We start from the raw sequence: 19797 nt of genomic DNA, 5'->3' as shown, positions 1-19797 counted from the left end.
CCACTGTGGAGGTCTGGTTGTTGATGGTGGTTTATCAGTAGGGTTCCTGTGTGCAGCCAGCAGTTAGACTCAGTGATCCCTGCAGGTCCCATCCAACTTGGGATATTCTGTCATTTTCTGTCTGATGCAGCACTAGCAGAAGTCAGAGCAGACCAGCCTTACTGACAGCGAGTGTTGTGCTCCTTATAAATTCTTATGGATGTCATTTAACAATGGAATGAGAGTCTCCTTTTTGCAGTGAAAGGCATCAAGGTTATGTGTTAGGTTAATGCTGCAGGATACCCTTCTGTTTTTCTTTGAGCATCCTTTAAGACTCACTGGTGTGTGTTCGTAGCTTTTTTCCTCAGCTGCTTCTTTGACGCTCCTCAGTGCCCTGAGTGAGTCTGCAGAGGCTCTTTTGAGATTCCCCAGTTCTTCAGGGCCACCCTCATTTGTGCTACTCAAACCTTGATCCAGAAAGCCAGGAGGGAAGGCGTGAAGGAGCTGAGTGAGGCTTTTCTCCAGCATAAGCTCTGCAATGCCTTTCTAGCTCCCAGCCAGACTGCTCCCAGCATTTGTTTCAGACTGTTACTATGAAGCACGCTGTTAATCAGCCCAATTAAACAGGGCTCAGCAGCTTGCTTGCTCCTGCAGCTGTTTCCAGGCTGTGGGTTACAAGCTTCAGCTGGATGCGTTTACACGATATTTTTTTATCACAAGCATGATGCATGAGCCATTCCAAAAGTTGCTACCCATACCAAAATTTGACGTCCATTTATACTAGTACATATTGTTAGCTGTGTGTTCCCCAGTCACCACCACTGTCTAGGCATTGTTAGACTCTGTGCTCTTAAACTACGAGGACATATTTCTGCTTTCTGAAGTCATCTTCCTGGACTTTAAGAAGTGAGTTGTATCCAGCAGGTTAGAAAAATGGATTCAAGGACATGGATAGGGTGTGCCTGCTCTTCCCTTCAGGTTTGAAATGCTGTTTTGCATGATTAATTCCATCAGCATAGCGTGTTTTTCAGGTATCACATCTTAAGAATCACTTAACTGTATGACTGAAGTCTTTCCTTGCTATAGCTCCTGATTCAAATAAATCACGTAGGTTTCACTTTTACCACTGCCTTTATTTTAAATGAATTACTAATTGATGACCTAGAATATGTGGGATTTCAAATAACACAATTTCTTTGTGATCATCCACACAGACTTGATGAATGAGTTACCCAAACAGGTATTTATCCCAGTGAACATGCTCAGCAGCAGTGGGGATTGCTCGAGCAGTGAAGCTTATGGCACTGTATGAAGCTCAAAAATGGAAGGGACTTTGGGAGCATGGGATCTGGTGAACACAGCCGTGTACAGTTTGGATTTCTGTGGGTGCTGGACCCACACACAGGGTAGATCAGTGTAGCCAGTAATGCTTACAAACTGATTCCTGAGAATTAAGTATACTTTTATGCCTCTGACATTTCCCTCTGGTGATATTATTTTTAAAGTTGATTGATTTCCTTGTCATCCTTTCCAGCCAATTAGCAATGCTGATTTCATCGTTCCCGTTGAAATCGATGGAACCATACATCAGGTAAGCACTGTTGATCACTTAATGTTGCTTTGGTAGCACAGCTGTCTGCAGCATCCCAGAGCATTGCCTTTCTGTTTGCTGCTGTACTCACAGCAACTTGGGTTTTTTGCAGCATTCGTGTTTTGATCAGGTATGAGTCTCCATTTTAACTTTTCCAGTTCTCTAGAAGGTTCTTCTCAGTATTTCAGTGTATAACTGAGTAATAGGTCAGTTGTAAAACATTTTCTATCAGGAAACGACCCAAGGAAGGGCTTTCAGATGTTACTGCACCCATTCAAAAACTGCTTTGAATGCTGCATTCCCTCCACAGACAAATGAGCAGAAGTAGGTGTGAATGTCTGTTATTAGTTCATACAAAGGGAGCTTTGTGGACCTGTAAAGGAGAGCAGAGTTTCTTCAGTTTTTGTGTCAATTTCTGCCCCTTTCCATAAGCGACTTCAGTTCCTCTGATGAGAACTCTTAGAACTTCAGCATCTTTAAAGGGACTAAGTAAAATTTTAAGGCAAGTTTTTGTCTCTTGTTCTTTAAGACCTTCACTTAAGACTCTGAAATAGCTTTCAGTAAATGCATAACACACCTCATTTGGAAATCAGTCCCCTCCACCTACCTTAGTTTGGTGTCTTTAACCAGTAGTCATCGCTGAAAGCCTTGAATGAAGTAACTCACAGTACTGTAAGTTGCTGTGAAGTTGAACCTTTCTGTTAAAGGAAGTTTGCAAAGTGTTTGAAGCAGATTCACTGGTTGTTGTAAGTTAAAGATGATGCACTTATTGAGTTGCAAATCTTCTCTGGCTGTAATTCAGTTGAGATTTTAAATACTTTGATTTCTGGAATGCAGTCTTTTTATAAAGATTGTTTTTTACTTGGACAAACAGGGTGGTATTTTTAGCTTGCAACAATTGATAGATGATAAAGTTAGCTCATAATTTTGATTTCCTGTTATGAAAACCATCTGTGTAACTGTCACTCTCAAAATAATTACTGAATTATTCAGTGGACTGAAATGGATTTTAAAAGTGATTGTTGCTCTGATAGCTTCTGTGCTGTGCCTGTTTCATGTAGAGAAAAATCAATATTTCGGGTGCTTTAACCTGTGATGTTCACTAGAGCTGAGTGCCTAAAATGTGTCTGTGATGGTTTGGGAGGTTGGTGTGGCAGTAGAGTCTGTCTTCATTTGGTTGGGGCTTTAATTATGCTTGATGCTGTAATAGTGACATTTTTTTTCTCCCAAAGCTTTCTAGAATGTTTTTGAAAGGGAATAAAGTAGGTTGCCTAACAACCTATTTGCAACAAAACCACCAAAGACCGGGCTTTACTGTCAAGCACTCCAAAAGCTTTTCCACTCTTCACTGCCAACGTTCACCAAATTTAATGCAGTTTAGACAATGTGAAAAAACAAATGCAGGAATTTTTCTGAATATTTAAAGGTGTGGTTGGGAACAGGGCAGTCGGTTTGTTTGTACCCTGAACTCGAAGGGTAGCAAGGATGCTCTTGACAGAAGGTCAAGCGAAGTCAGTTTCTGAATGTGCCTCATTGGAGACCCCCTGTGTGATTTTCAGGAAATTACTGAATCTCAGTGAACTTCCAAGTTCTCAATCTCTGAAACTGGTGAAACGTCTCAGTCAAATCTGGTGGTTAAATGGGTTTAATGGTAGGGAATTTGTGATCCCTGAAGTAATTTATCTGTCTGGATTTGTCATCTTTACCATCTTCTCAAGAAATGTATATATTCAAAGGTGAGGGAAATAGTTTTGTCTATTTAAAATGCCATGGGATGTGTGAACAGTGGAGCTGTGCCATCAGTAGCACGTCCTATCTGCCTTAGGTAGAACCCCATGGAAAACATGGAGAAGAAACTTTCAGAAGTGCCCAACTGGAAAGAAATTTGACTCAGGTCTTCAGATCTGATACACCACAGTTGCTTTTACGTGGTGAATTTGTGTTTGCCTTTGTGTTGCTGTATGCTTCCAAGAGATTTCATACTGACTTATCAAACAGGTTTTCTTTATGGTACATATTATATTCTTTGTTGTGGTGCAGAAAAGTCATTCAAAAAGACTCACCTTGAATTTTTGGGTGTTTTTATCCCTTTCTCTTATGTAATCCAGAGGTCAGAGAAGCTTTTACTCTCCTACAGAAAGGTCCATTGGATCACAGTCTTGGGTAAACCAGCTTGCTTAGATTAACAAAAATAGCTTTTCTGAAGCCCCTCTGGCCTTTTCCAGCTTTCCATCTCTTGTTAGAAAGGATTTGCCATTAAATCTAACAAGGAAAGACCTCTCGTTCCTGCTGTTGAAGGTGTTCAGATGCCTGCAGAGGCTGCAAGCTTGTATTCCTGAACATGAATTCCCCACACTGTGTTGGAAATTATGGCACAGATTTAAAAAGCAAATATTAACACAAACTGACATTATTTTGACCAATTCTCTTAATTTCTTTTTGGTTCTCTGAATAAAAGGAAATCGGAGCTGGTCCCCTATTTTGCCAAATTATAAGTGAGAAACTGTGGGAAGTGCAGTGGAATGTGTTGCAACTGAGACTTGAGTGCTCTTCAGAAGGAGTTAATTGAGGGTGAAGGTAGTCGTTGGAGAAAGGATGTTCAACCCATCTGGTACTTGACAGCACTTCTGCAGGAACATGTTCTCTCTCGTTGAGGGTGCTTCCCATTCATAGATCCACAGAGAATCATGAAGATTGGAAAAGACCTCCAAGGTCATTTGGTCCAACCATCAGCCCATCACCGCTATGCCCACTAAACCATGTCCACCACTGCACCACTTCCCTGGGCAACCTGTCCCACTGCATTTCAGTTTGGTGTCCCTGAATGTAATTTGTTTATTAATTGCAACTGTATTTTAAGTGGGTTTTATATCAGTAAATAGTTGCTTGATGTTAGCTGTTGAATGATAAAGAGATGTTTAGGGCTTCTACTATGAATGTAATGTACAAAGTGTTTTCTAATGTTGGGAGCAAATGCCATTCAAATAATACACTTTTTTTTCTATGACTGTCAAAACTCCTTAATTCTGTTACAGAAGGCTGTCACCTGGTTCAAGTAATCCAGGATAGGCTGTATCCATTCCTGCTGGCCTATTCTTGGTTACTTGCACTGGGAGGCAGCCGCAGTGCTGCAGATCAGGAAGACAAAGCTGGAGGATGATGCCAAACTGGGACGACAAGGCTGGAAGACACCGAACTGGGATGGCAAGGCTAGAGGATGCCAAACTGGGAAGATGAGGCTGGAGGATGTGTATTATTTGCCCTGTGAGGGGAAAATACAGAAGCTTGAGGTGTCACGGGCAGAATTTGTCATTACTTGAAGATTGTGTTATCCTGGAAATTCACTCTGAAGTGCAATTCTGTGTCTCTTTTGGTTTGCGAATACAAAGTCCTTTTAGGTTAGGACTGCTTTGAGGTATAGAAACTGTATGTGGAAATATGAAATGCTTGAAAGCAGTTCAAGATGATTCTTCGTGTGCTGCCATTAGCAGTTGTAAATCCAGAATCCTGTGAAAACATGCCTAGTGCCTGATTCATCCCTCAGCGTTTAAAAGTAAGGTTCATAGAAAGTGACTCTATTCCTTTAAATTCTCACTGTGCTTAGAAAGATCTTAGCGAGCGTACAGTACAGAAAAAATGGAGGTTTTGTTAATGCCTGGAAGGCAGTGTGTAAATCTCAGAAAAATGCCAGGAGCCAGTTAGTCTAGAGACTCAAACTGAAGCCATCAGGCAGCGGAGGAAAAAGCCAAGCCACAAATAACCATGCTGCATTGAGATTCAAGTCCAGCAGCTGACAGAGTAAAGGGAAAAAATTCCAAATGAGGAGGAAGAGGAGAAAAGAGCCTCACTGTCGGCTTAAGAAAGCTTTTTATGTGAAGTAAACCAAAGAGATTTTGTAGCCTGGGATACGAGTATGCTTGCAGTTGCTTCCAGGATCTAAGTAGGACTTCTCAAAGCGATTTTAAGGGGAATATCCATCCAGAGTATGAATAAATGTTGTTCTGGAAAAAATCAGTCTTGCTTTAAAAGAAAGGGATGAAGGAGCTGGGGCCCTTTGGAGGGAGGAAACGTAGTGGGAACTCCTCTGACAAGGCTGGAAACTAACAGAGTAGTATTTATTATTAATGAGGCACTTAAACGAGGAGAGAATCTGTTGGCCTGGGTCCAGTTGGTAACACGTAAGGGAAGCTGAGGTATAAGAGGGTGATGGTGCCCTGTGGTTGATCTAAAGAGCAGAACAAAGGGAATGCAACCTAAAAATGCTGTGTGCATAAACTCCTGTTGAGCGGGTGCTGCTGTGTGACTGCAGGAGAGCTGCACGTTGCAAAGGGTGCATTTTCCAATCATGCCCTTCTATAAGCTCTCCTGCGTGCAAGGCTGTGCCTGCCAGGTTGGTGCTGCAGGCTCCCACTGTGGCAGAGATGGGTTTTGTGCAAGCAGCAGCGTCCATATCCTTGGCTTGGAGTTCAGGATTGCATTCCAAGTGAGAATTCTTTGCCAGCACAGGCGTAAATAAAGATGGAGAGGAAAGGAGATTGCTGCTGCAGCTGAAAACACACGTTTTTAAAAGGGAAATTAATACCAGATTCCAGCTCTTACTGTCTAAGAATGATTTTAAGACCTTGGGGTGTCCATTTGTGCTCTCTAAATTAAGTTCAGGAATGCAATTTCAAGTTGAAAAATTAAGAACTTTGTTACGAACTGTAGAGTTAATGAGCAACTTTTGTCCTGCTGTCTTTTCTCTTATGACTTGCAAGTCAGATCGCTTTCTCTTTGGGCACCCAAATGCAAAGCGACTGCAGCTGCAAAGGAAATACTACAGAGCCACTTTGCATACTAGGATTTAAGTGATGAATTAATTGCACTGTTAGAGGAGAGGAAGTTACTTGGTATATGCCTAGTGAAATGCAGGAAACTTTGCAGTAATTATCTGGAAAGAGCAGTGTTACAGTGCAGCTACCAAGTGCTTTCAGTTCATAAAATGGCACCACTGATTAGTTGGGTGCTGCTGTGGTTTTTAAAGGAAAAAAAATCTGCATTATAAATTTTGGCCGCATCAAAGTTTGATTGCAGTGCTTAAATCTGAACTGAAGTGTAGTTAAACTTAATAAAAAGAACTTAGCATGAAGAATTGGTTTGCTCGCTATGAGCCATTTGCCACTTGAAGCAAAGTGGGAAGGCAATTAACATTTCTGCTTTCGTCATGAAGGTACAGCTCCATCATCTCTGTTTTTAATAAAACTTGGCTGTCAGATTTAGGTGTTAAATTTCAGATCCCTCTTACACAACTTTCACTCCTTTGCTAAAGGCTCTTGTTGCACGTGAGTTCAAGCTACCATTTCCATATTCTTCTCCTGCAGGCTTTTTCTCTGGGTGCCTGAAGTTTTTGCCTTTTTGTTCCTATAAACGTAGAAAATACATGCAATTAATCTAGTTCTCCTGTATACCAAAGAAATAATGCCTGAAATCGCATCAGCCTTGCAGTTCTGCTTAAATCCAGTTGTTTGCCAGGCTTTTCCATTTGAGGTTTCTAGCAGTAGGGGTTATTTGACAAATGAAGGAGATAAGATGTTGCTGGTGTTTTCTCTCCAGCTTTTAATCTAACCCCAAACAAGGTAGATAAATATTTTTCAGGCAGCTTCTCCTCTTTGGCTTCCCAGTGCATTGCAGTCTAGTTGCAGGCTTTCTGCACAGCAGTTACCTTATCTTGCTGTTCTCAAGGAACACAAATCATCTTGCTTGCACTGAAAAGGTGAGCAGAGAGGCTCTAATTCTTACTAATCAGATGATTGGCAATAGGCAGCCAGAATTCCCAGATCCTTGTCAATGCCAAAAGGTTGTGCTGCGTTGCTGAACTCAAGCTGCTCCAGAGCAGAATCCTGAGTATTTGCCATTTCTATGGCATGGTGACTGTAGGAGATGATACAGGCTCTGCTGAGAGGTCCAAATTGTCATCTCTTGGAAGCCCTGCTGTTCTTCTTTGCCTTAAATGAGGTTTTCAGGAAGTGTCACCACAGGTACATGTACAGTACAGCACAGTACTAGCAGTTGCATTATCAGCATGGGTCTTTGCAGCCCATACATTCAAATTGCTTTTTATTGAATGTCTGCTTTTATCATGCATACTTATTCAGCATTGAGCATTTGAATGGTAACTTTCCTTTCTTCAGGTGTTGGGATTACAGTGGTGGGTTGGGTTTTTTTGCTTTCTTTTTACCTTAAACACCACTTGGCCTAAACAGTCCTTGTCATTCCAGGTGTATGTATTGAAGCGACCACATGTGGATGAATTTCTTCAAAGGATGGGAGAGCTCTTTGAATGTGTCCTCTTCACAGCAAGTCTAGCCAAGGTTTGTTCCTCTTTTCATCCCTTTCACCCATATGATGCCGGGCTTTGGGTTGGCTTTTCTGTGGCTAATTATTTCCAAGGTTTGGCACTATCTTAATTTTTCCCCTTCTTTTCTGCTTCTTTGTCTGACAGTGTGTACTTTGTCTGCTAGTGTGTGGGTAAGTGTTCCCATGGTGACGCTATCACATATGGGCTCAGCTCATCATGTAGCCTCCATGCATTGCTCATAATGCCAATATGAAAGGCTTGCAAGTTACCATGGTTATAGTGAGAAATTAGAACAAATAGCGTGCGAGTACAGCAGTATATTAAAGCTGGGCATGAAATAAAGCACTCTATTTAACACTACCCTCGTGATCAAACAGTGACTCAGAAATTTATTGCGTGTGAAAAATTTGGTTGGTGTTTTTGTCCTGTCAAGGTGCGATTGGAGTCTGCGGTTAGGAAACCAGGTGTTTTGTTTAAAGCTTGAAATATCAACAGGAATATTTTGTGCCCTCTGGTAGCAGTAGTGCCTTGTAGGTAGTGTTGTGGTAGACACTGCAGTAGAGGACGCCTAAAATGCAGTTCTTCCTAAGTATTGTGTTTGTGATGTCTTGTTTGTAAAGCTGTGTTTGTTAGTTTTTAATAATATGCTAGCACAGCTAGCAGTTATATTAGCTTTTATTATTTGTATTAGCACTTATATTAAGCTTTTACTCCAATATGCCATTGAGATTGGTGGAAGGAGAAAGAACCCTGTGTGATCTGCCATAGTGCCTTATTAGCGGGTTCATCCCTGTGCTCTGTCTGCCATGTTCTGTTCAATCACCTGATGGAAATCCTGAATCGTGGAACAATTTGGTCCTGCACTCCAGCAGTTTTCACAGTCGAGAGGTGTCTGATTTTAAGACAGATTCTGTTACTCATTTTAAAATGCAGGGAAACATAAGTCCTGCCCTGCAGAAACAAGTTCTGACTACCATTTACAAATACACAGTCACCTCACTTTCTTACTTACTTGGGTGTTTTTTCTTGGACAGTTACATCAACTGTTGGATCCTAAGTTGTGCTTCACTTCGAGTATCATCGTATGTATGAAATGGTACACCTTTGATTTACTGACTTCTTGAGAATTCCCAAGCACACAAGCACTTCTTTCCATGACACCCTTTGTCTGATCTTTTATGAGCCAGTTATGCAATTTGGTGATGTTGGAGCTCTTACTGCCCCAGTCATTCCATGCCCATTGTTTGGAAAAGCTGCATCTGGCTGAGGTGACTGCATTGCAGATTGTCTTTGGAGGCACGTGGAAATGAATCACTTGGGGAAATGGTTTCCTATTGATTTTCTGTTAGTGTTCATTGGTTTTATGGTAATATTCCATGAGATCTCTGGATCCGTCAACTTCTGAGTGTAAAAGGGTAACTGTAGGATGACCCTGAGAATAAAACACAATCACAGAAATCATTAGGGTGCAAGTTAGCTTTCTTGTGAAAGATAACAGTTCAACTTCTGCTTTATCTCTCTATTAATCACTTCAGCTTTGCAGGGTTGTAAGCTAATTAACAAGGAGCAGGGAAGAAAAAGAGGAAAAAGCATTTTATCTGGAATTATTTTGTATCCCTTCTTTATAGCTCTGTGAATTAACCTTAGCTATACACTGCTAACTGGGTCTTCTGTCTTCTGTTTTCAAGTATGCAGACCCAGTAGCCGACTTACTGGATCGCTGGGGTGTGTTCAGGGCAAGGCTATTCAGAGAATCCTGCGTTTTCCACCGGGGAAATTACGTGAAGGATCTGAGTCGGCTGGGACGTGAGCTGAGTAAAGTTATCATAGTGGATAATTCTCCTGCATCTTACATCTTCCATCCTGAAAATGCAGTAAGTGCTCTTATTCCAGCGCTCAAGCATAGCTTTGTCTTTCTGGTCCATTCCCAGACCTTTCCTGATTTGTAAAATGCACTTTCAGAACGCTAACATTTCTTGTTTCTGTGTCTTCTCAGGCTGCAGGTAGGTTCTGGTGAAGGGCTGTGGCAAATAGATCTTGACAGTGCGTCACAGTCGCGACTGTTCATCTGCTTTCAGTTTTAGCTTTTGGCCTGAAGTCCATCAGTTTTGAGAAATACCAAGCAGTGCAGAACCTGCGTATCTAACCTAGCTCTAAAAAGTAAAGTTGCCCTCCAGTGTCATTTTTGTCCTTTGGAGCAGTGGCTATAGTAAGGACAGCCTGCTTCAACTGCTTTTGGTACTTATCTTCTCTCATTGTGGGAAGGAAATTGTTTTATTAGGAACAAAAAAATGTTTTTCTGATTGCTGTCTGTGTTCTGAATTCATGACTAAGGGGAAGAAAAAAAAATCAAGGTCGTGTTGTTTTACATTTGTAAGCATTTTTGTGATAGCTTGCTTTACAGTTAGAAATGTCAATCAGCAAATTGATCAGGTTTCAGAAATAAGGATAAAAGTCAGGCAATGGATCTTAATGGAAAAAAAGCAGGAGCAGTGCACGTTTTCACAGAGTGATTTGACTGCAGAAGCTGTGATGGAATGGCCTGGCACTTGGCTCCTTCCATTGCTGCTGTCAGTACGGATGTGTTTTGTTGCTGCCTGGACAGCAAGCTGGAACTTCCCTTATATCTACTGGCTCGTAAACAACTGGGCTGTGTCGTGTCTCTTTCATGATTTTAGGCTGCCTTTTCTGCGAGCTTTTAAAATTAGTGTAGGAAACTTTTATGAGGGATGGTGTTTCGCAGGGTTCTGCCTCCCCAGATAACATTTTTTTTGTCTAAACTTCTTTATCTTACACAGTAAGCTTTTAAATTCCCAGCTTAATACTGTCCTGAACCATTAAGTGAAAACGTGTTTTCTGCTGGTTGGTGCCACACATGGTTTAAAGTTGCTATTTATAACAACCAGGAGCTGTAAGTTTAATTTATGTTCACAGTTAAAATTAAAAACCTCATCCAGATCGTCATTTGGTATCTCGGAGCCCAGTGCCAAGAAAATAATGAGCTGTAGAAATTTGGGAGGTGAAATTAAAGACTGTCAGAATGGTTTAATCATGTATAGGAAAGTGCTGCTAGCTGACTGATAGCTGAGGCTCTGCAGAAACCAAAGCGTGCAACTTAGATCCAAGATAGTCCTTAAAAGACTTCAGTATCTCTCACAGTGAAGATGCACACAACTCCTTCCCCAAACCCAGCCCACATTTAAGGTTTAGGTGTTATTAGATGCATTATTTTCTGACCCCGCTCCCAAGGTTTTGTCTTTTAATTGGAGCTGTGCAGTATTTGCTGTTCAGTTTTCCTGCTTAGCCTCATGTGCCAAAGGAGGCTGTTGCTGCATGCCTGTGCTCAGCGACTCACACTGATAATACTGAGAGGGAGAAAAAGACTTGCTTGTAAATGAATTTTTCCAGGTGGGGTATCATTGCAGCTGTATGAGCTACGTCTACGCAGGCAGAGCTCGCACACTTTGTTCACATCAGTGTGTTCACATCACATTCATAGCACTGTTGGTTCTCTGTTTCAGGTGCCTGTGCAGTCCTGGTTTGATGACATGACAGACACAGAGCTGCTAGATCTTATTCCTTTCTTTGAAGGACTAAGCAAAGAGGAAGAAGTTTACAGTATGCTTCATAAACTCTGCAACAGGTAGCCCTTAACTTTGACTGACTTCTGCTACTAGATTGCAGTTGCTAGAGGATGTCTCCATCTTTTTCAGCTCTTTCAAATGTAAGCTTTGGGGAGGTCACTCCTGTCAGAAGTGCTACTCTCGATCTTCCTGTTACATTGGACACAAAGGACAATCATGAGTGATGCTATTAAGCCTTCAGAAGCCTGACTCCTAAGGTCACGTGTTCAGACTACTTTTTTTTAAAGGAAAAAAAAAAAAAAAAAAAAGAAGCTATTTTAAATGGGACTCTTTTAATGAATTTCATAAATGGACATCTTTTACTGGATCAGCTTTTCTTAAAACATGCCAAAAAAGAAGCTTGTATTTCAGCAGTTGAATTTCTCTCCCTTTCTTCCCCTCCCACTATGCAGACAATTTTACCCCCCCTGCTTAGAGCAGTTGACCTGACTCTGAATTTTTTCTTACAGAATGAAGTGCCTTTTTGAATGTTATTTTAAGATAAAAATTCATTTTTGTATAAGACTTATTTCCAGACATCTTTTAGTCTTGTATTGTCTAAATGCTTTAAAAGGAAAAAGGAAAAAATTTTATAGAGCACTGTAATATATAACAAAGGAAAAAAAGTTAAAAACAAAGATGCTGGGTTCCTGTCTCCACGCTGACATTAAGTTGTACTACGTTTTGTCATGCTCAGAAGGTTTAAGTGTTTGTGGGAGGGGGTGATTTGGGTCACTGATGTGGTTTTGGATACAGCTTTGAACATATCTGCAGTTGTTTTGAGTATTAGGGAGTGACGGAATTGAGAACATAGGGTGACAAATAGATCTAAAGCACCTTTAATTCTAGACAGATGAAGTTCTGTTGTCTCTGCTTACGCACAACTGTCATGCCTCTCATCTTTTGGAAAATCATTACCTGGGGAGAATGGGGAGGAGATCTATTTATTAGTTTAAAATTCTTTCCTTAAAAAGAGACCCATCTGGGTAAGCTGGATCTGTATGGAGCTGTTTGGAGTACTTTTTTCTTTTAATTGCTGCTACTGTATACTCACCAAATGGAGTTGACCATCGGCTGTTAAACTGTTTTTGCCACTGTGCCTGTGCTATGAAACATTTTCTGTAAGCTGCAAACTTGGGCAATAAATAAAACGCAGGCTTCATAACCCTTATGTATTAATCCTATGGTATTCGAGATACCAGCAAACACAGTAAAAGGTGACCTGCAAAGGAAATCTTGTTAATCATCCTATTATTTGCTTCAGTATAGATGAAATCCTTTCCCTTTTTTTGGTATATAAAAAAGCAAAAAGTATTCTTCCCTTATCTGATCTGTATTTCTTCTTTTCCAAAGTGTAATATACAGGCAGGGAGCTGTGTCAGCTCTTCCCAGAAGGGCAGAATTACCAGCCTAGATGGTCTCCAGAGTGGTCCTCTACTTTGGAGCTGACTAAATCTCACTCTGAAGCTGGAATCCTGCTTAGCAGCTGTTCTCAAGTGTCATTGGTACACTGGAATAACTTCAAAACTATTTAAAACCCTTTGAAGGAAAATGCACTTATTTGTTTTCCTTTCCAGCGTCACCTTTTAATTATTTTCCGCACCAGAAACCTACAAACGTAAAATTTGCAGCTATATTTGGTTGCCATCAAAGAAAACCAAACGAGAGGAGTTGGTGCTTCTAATTAGCATGGCGCTAAATCCCGAGCAGCGGATCCCCCTTTGCCTTTCCCTTTCTTCCTGAAAAGTCTTGACAGACTTGGGGGGGGGGGAGGGGGAAAGAAAAAAAAGAAAGAAAAAGCGATGGACTCATCATCCTTATCCAACCCATTGGTGAAGCAGCTTAAGGAATCCATTCATAGAAGGGCAGGCCAGCCTACGCAGGCAGTGAGTAGGTTGGTGTGGGTGCAGTGCGAGCTGGGGGATGACCTGGCCCTCGCAGTGATGGAGGCAGCCCAGAGACACTTGTGAGTCTGTGCGGCGTCACCGTTTTGTTTCCTTGCCAGTTGGCATTACCTTAGTGCTGTACGACTCTGTGCCACAACGAAAGACAGAGCTGACACAAACAGCAACAGCAACAAAAGCACACGTTGCTTGGGAAAAGTAAAAAGCAACATATGGATTCTGGTTAGTCCATGAACGTTGACTTTCAGTTTGAGATTGTTTAATTTTGTATTTGAATTCAGAGTAATGGAACTGTAAGCTGCCAAAAAGTTGTTCTCTGAGCAGTATTTTCAACTGTGTTTGTAGCTCCTGTGTTGCAGATGCAGTTTGCAGGGAAGGTATTCAGGTCGTAGTTAGTTGTGCAGGTATGATAGGAATGGCTGAAAATATTCAAAGACTTTCTCGCTAGCATTAGACCAAACAATCTTCCAGTTAGATGATGAGTAACCCCCTGAGACGTCCCCGTTTCACGGTTGTAACCTGTTACATGTGAGATGAACGTGTCGTTAGTTTGCGTCTACGAAAGCAGCAATTTCATGAACCAGTTGCCTTAAGTCTGTGAATGAATGTTGATTATTCAAGTGTCTTGTATTGTTTTCAAATCCACATATAATGGACAACTGAACTTCTGTTCCAGGTTCTGGATGAGCAGTTCTGATGACGCTCTGTACAGCTCCACTTGTTCTGTATTGTTTAGTTCAGCTCTTGAAATGCACAAGTTTTCAGGCAAAAAAAACCCCTTATTTTAGCTGAGTAAAGCATTAAAATGATACTTGGTGACAAAACGAAGGGGGTGAAACCTAGCAACAGTTTTGATCTCTGCTAGCATTTTAGGATTCTCTTCTGCAATGTCTGTTGTAGGTTTGTCAGTCTTGTGGTAGTTTGGGGGCTTTTTCATTTGATGTTTCTTCTTAATTCATTCCCATTGAAATAAAACTTGGGGTGTTCAGAGCTTTCCTGGCTACTCAGATTTGGGCAAAGGGATCAAACCATCGCATTTGTTTATTTTGATGCTGTTGTCATACGTAAAAATCCACGTTTTAAGTTAGCACGAATATCCATGCACTATATATCGAAAGCATCTAGAATCTAACAGAGCAATAGAGTTCTCTCAGCAAAGCCAGAGAAATGAGTGGAATGTCTGCAAGATTTGCAATACGGGTATTTGATTGTATGATAAATACAAGATCTCAAGAAATTAAAATAGGAGAGAAGAAGGGTTTCCTAAAGCTCTCCCGTATTTCCAAGTGCAGTTAAGGGAGGCAGGGCTGGCGCTCAGCCTGCTTCTCAGCTGCATTCCTGGGTATCAGAGAAGCATTAAGGAGTCTTTTCCAGTCCGTGGTTCAGTCCAGCGAAAGCAATGCTGCCTGACCTGAAATTCCGTTGTCCGTTTTATGTTGGGTTCACAAAGGTTTTTTGCCTGTATAGGTATTTTTAAATGAAGCTGTAAGGCAGAATGCCATCGATCCTTGAAACTCAACCGAAGCGTTCCGATTAAATTGCTTTTGTAAACGTAGGGCTGTGCGTGGAATGTTTGTTGGCCGCCGACTGAGGACGGCAGCAACGTGCTGCGCTCACCGAGGCGGCTTCGGAGGAGTCATCCGTTGTTTGGCCCTTCAGCCTTTCTTAAGCAGCAAAGTCATACGTGGAAGAAGCTCAGCACCTGGACAGATGGGTTATCGGTGGAAACGGTCGCTTTCATCACAGCGTGATTCTGATGGGACTGGCTGGGGACGACGTATGGAAACGACAGCGGTGTGTACTGATGTTGCAGCTTTGGAAATGTCAGTGTAAAAAAAAAACAAAAAACAAACAAAAAAACCCCACAAACCTGTAGCTATATAATTTCCGAACACGTAATCCTCTGTTTTACAGATTCTTTTTAACTAATAAAACACAGTACCGCACAGCCCTATTTGTAAAACAAAACCCAGTTTGTGCCTCTGATTTCCAAGGTGCTGTGATGTGTGCCTTTGTGGGGCAGGAGGGCAGGTGAGACGCGCGGGCCGTCGCCGCACACTCGGGGTAACTATGCAACACCAGCTGTCAGGTCGCTGTTTCACGTTCTGTTGTAACAATCCAGCTGACATCTTTTTTCTTCTTTCTATCGGGCACTTCTTAACAGAGGAGTTAAGCAATGGAAATGTTTCTTGGTGATTTTTTTTTTTTTCCTAATGATGGAGCTGTTTACACTTTAATGCAATGAACAATCCAGTGATACTTGAGAAACACTACAGATACCGGGAGTGTTTTCAGGAGAGAGAAGTATTGTCAATCAGGTTTTGAATGGTTTCTTTACTGTCACAAATAAAAAAGATTTTGCCAATGTAGTTACTTGTGCATGTAATACTTCTCTGGGGAAAAAAAAAAACCAAAACAACTTCTGCCCTTCTCCTTTCAGTAACAGTCACTGCCCTGATCTGGCACTGTATTCCTGCTGTACACATCCATGTTAGGCAGTGAAGTCCTCCATCTCCATCTCTCTCTCCTTCCCTCTCCTCGTCTTAAATCACATACGGGACTCCTCATGGACTTGCCCTGGCACCTGCTTGTGCAAACAGCGCTGATGAACTGCTGGTGAATTCTGCTAAACAAATTGGTGGTGACTCTGGCAGACGTTCCAGCTATTTACATCGCTGGGATGAGGTCATACATCAGGGTGTTGAAGTCTCAGAGCTGGGGGATGTCTTGCGAAGGGCTCACTGCAGCTACTGGAATAGCTGATCTTAAAATCACTGCTGTGTCCGTGTGGATATCTGAATAGTATGGTTGGTTTGCTTGGAAGGTCTATTTCAGGACTTATCTGACACAGTAAGACTTACGCAGAGCTTTCTTTCCTAGAAAAGGCACACAACATGAATGCTGTATGAGCAGAAAACCTCAGGCCTGGCAGAAGCAGCAGCTGGCTCCAGGTAACTTGCTAGCTGGAATTTGGGGTTGTTCCTGTGACTGGTTGGAATGACCTAGATTGCCTGCGCTTTCTGATGGGTTGGGTTTTTTTGGTTAGTGTTTTTTTTTTTCAGTTTTACCCACCTCTTTACTGCTGCTTAGGGTAAACACGCCTGCCTCTAGCTCAGTATATAAACTATCTCACAATTCACAAAACAGCACTTTCAGAGAAGCGAGAAAAATACCATTGTTGTGTCCCCAGTGATTGAAACCACTTCCAAAACCAAACGCATCTACGTCCTTACCTTTGTGCACATGCCTTCAAGCTGCTTCTGCCCTTTTGTTGTGTCGTGACTCAGAAGGAAAGCCATCTGCTCTGACATCTGCACCGCCTGCTGGGCTTTTCCAGGTGGGTGCAGCTCCAGGCCCCGCAGCCCCCAGCACTGTTCCTGGCGTGGATGGCAGCGCTGCAGCCCTTCGTCGTCCCTGTGCTCAGGAGCACAGAGTTCTGGACTCCTGTGCTGCTTCACCTGGAGCTTCAAAAAAGAAACGATCTTTGAGTTATAGATTGGTCTGGCAAACAAAGCTTCCTTCTCAAGTGCTGATTTGGAGGAAGACGTGCAGAGGAGCAGGTTGTCCTGGGGTTGCCCAAGCATCATTTCTGGAAGCTACCAGCTTGAATTTACTGAGTCAAGTCACTTCTCTATTAAAGTAGATCTGCATTGCAGTTGTGCACCTTCACCATGTAACGGTTTAAACTGACTTGGGCTGGGCATCCTTTAAACCGGCAGCAGACTGAAGTTTTGAGATGGTGGCTGCATCAGCTTGGCCATACCCATAAACCTCAGAGGACACACTCTCCTCCGTGACTGCCATCGCTTCATTTCACATTGATCTCCCAGTGTGCTGTAGCCACGTTTGACTGGGATGTACATCACATGAAGATGTTGGGACAGAGAAATGAAGGTCAGCAGGGCCAAGGCTGGTGGGCCAGCAGAGGATTCCCTATTTGGCACCACCAAGGATTGCTGTTGTCCTCAACACAGCGGGCTGAGTATTTCAACCTTACTAACAACTGCACAGCATCCACAGATGCTACACGCAGTCTGGGGGTTGTTCCAAGAGTTACTGGCTTGGCAATGGACCGTTTTCTTTGCAGGATAGAAAGTTCTCGTTCCTTTCCTGCCCAAGTACAGGCTCTGGTCAAGATCAAGCCCTGATGGGTAAGCTAGGTTCAGTCCTTGTTCTTTTCTTGTTCATCTGTTGAGATTTGGATAGAAGAGATTGCAGCTACTGAGGCCACCGATGTCAGGTTGGATATTAGGAACAATTTCATTTCTACAGGAGTGGTGATGCACTGGTACTGGCTGCCCAGGGTGGTCACCATCCCTGGAGATATTCCAGAACTGTGGAGATGTGCTCTGCTAGCATCTGCCCCTTTGCAATCGATAGAAACATCAGAATTGCCCACTGTGAGTGCATGAGGGGCCTGTTACTGGTCGGGTGACAACCGATCTGCTGTCAAGCAATGTTTGTACCCTGAGCAAACTGGAAGGAACTGGTGGGACTGGTGTATGTAATGAGTTGGCTCAAGATGACCATGGTGGCATTGCTGGCTGGATAGGGGGAGGGCTTGTCCTGTTCTGCTCTGCATGGTGCAGCCTCACCTCAAGCACTGGATACAGGTGTGGGTACTGCTGTGAAGAAAGAATGTAAAGCTTTTAGAGTCAACAGGAGGGCTACAGAGATGGGGAATGGTCTGGAGGGCAAGGGGTGTGAGGAGGAGCAGAGCAGGCTGAGGGGAGGGCTCATGGCCATACAGCCCCTCACAGGGAGAGGAGATGCAGCGCTGAGCTCTGCTCTCTGGGTGCAGCAACAGAGCCAGAGGGAACAGCAGGGAGCTGTCAGGGTAGAGGCAGCTGGGGTTGAGGGAAAGGCTGTGCCTCAGAGGGTGGTGGGCATGGAATGGCTGCCTGGGGCAGTGGGCACGGTCCTGAGTGCCAGAGCTCATGGAGCACTGGGATACTGCTCTCAGATGTTGGGTTTGGGTTTGGGTGGTACTGGGTTGGAGCTGGGGTTGCACTCGATCCTCATGGGTCCTTTCCAACTTGGGATATTCTATGATTCTGGTGAACACCAAGGCAACAGGAACCAAAGCAACGTGGGAGCAAACTGGCCCCACTCCCTCATCTGACTGGATTCCTGCTGCTCTCCATTCAATTACATGATGCTCATTAGGCCCACCAGCAGGGTGATGGGTAGAATTGCTGCATTTTATCATCAAATCATAGCATGGCGTGGGTTGGAAGGGACTTTAAAGGTCATCCAGTTCCAACCCCTGCCACAGGCTGGATGCCACCCACAAGACCTGGCTGCCCAGTTCCCCATCTGGCCTGGCTTTGTGTGCCAATGATGTCTTTGGCCATTCTGTACCTTCGTGGGCAAACACATTTATGACATGGAGGAGGAAGGATTTTATCAAGAGCTGAGCCTATTTCCAGCTGAGCAGAGCAATTTACTGTGTGAGAATTGGGCTTGTGGGGGACTTGCCTTGGCTCAGTGTCCCTTAATCTGCCTTCTAATGATTTCTCTAAATGGTGAGGGTTTGGGAGGCTCACTTAGCTCAATGGAGCCTTGGTCTCCAAACCATCTACAGACTTGTCAGTAATTCAGCTGAGGCAGATGTAGACAAATCATCATTTCCTGGTCCTGATGCCTTGCGGACTGAGCAGGTCTTGAAATGGCAACTGAAAGAATGGGGGCAAATATTTGGGATGATGATGGTTGCGATTGAAGGGAGGGGTGATGGGGTGACCTTGTAGCACTGGGATGAGACAGGCAGGGCCTGGCAGTGGGTGCCCCTGGGTTTCGTACTCTGGTCAAAGTCTTTGGAGAATGGAGAGGAAAATGAAGGTTGGAAGGCTTTGGCCATGCAGGGCGTGGGTGCACCACGAGATGGTGCAGCTGTGCAGCGATGGCTGCTGAAGGCACCATAAAAGGAGTTGAGGAGACGTTTATCTCAAGTGCAATCATCGCCTCAGCTTTGGTGTCTTCATCTGCTGCCAGCATTGTGCTCCGCGTGGGAAATGTCTTCCCTCATTTAAAATCGCTCTTGGTGCCTCGGATGTAATTTCTTCATTTGTTTAATGAGTGCTGAAATCCCTTGCAGAAGGAGCTGGGGTCTCCCCAGCTGAACACAGCGCACGGAATATTTGTGTTCATTTCAGTTATTGAGTTTTTTCTTCCATGGAAGCACAGGATCCTCTCATCAGCGCGTAAGAAGTAAAGAGGGAAATCAATGTTTCTCAAGCAGAGTTTGAAATGATGTTGTTATACCTTCCCTGGTGGGATAAACGCTCTTCTCTGCCAAAATCTTTGCTGCTAACCTTGGTGGTTTGTTTGTTTGTCTTAAGCAGCAACGTTTTAACTTGTTTG

General features: G+C 43.1%; 1 protein-coding gene across 2 annotated transcripts in view; it reads left to right on the top strand.

The window, feature by feature from the left end:
• Nucleotides 1–11554, top strand: part of CTDSPL (CTD small phosphatase like) — a gene marked incomplete at both ends in the record, with an annotated part of 67883 nt that extends 56329 nt beyond the window's left edge. For both annotated transcript variants that reach the window (XM_079538631.1, XM_079538630.1), the window contains 4 exons: nt 1514–1570; nt 7828–7920; nt 9596–9781; nt 11429–11554. In XM_079538631.1, coding sequence (XP_079394757.1) covers nt 1514–1570; nt 7828–7920; nt 9596–9781; nt 11429–11554 — 462 coding nt within the window. The remainder of the gene's footprint in view (nt 1–1513; nt 1571–7827; nt 7921–9595; nt 9782–11428) is intronic.
• Nucleotides 11555–19797: the final 8243 nt, after the last annotated feature.

The sequence above is a fragment of the Tetrao urogallus genome (genome assembly GCF_951394365.1).
Source record: "Tetrao urogallus genome assembly, chromosome: 7".
NCBI lineage: Eukaryota > Metazoa > Chordata > Aves > Galliformes > Phasianidae > Tetrao > Tetrao urogallus.
This window is presented reverse-complemented; position numbering and strand designations above follow the sequence as displayed.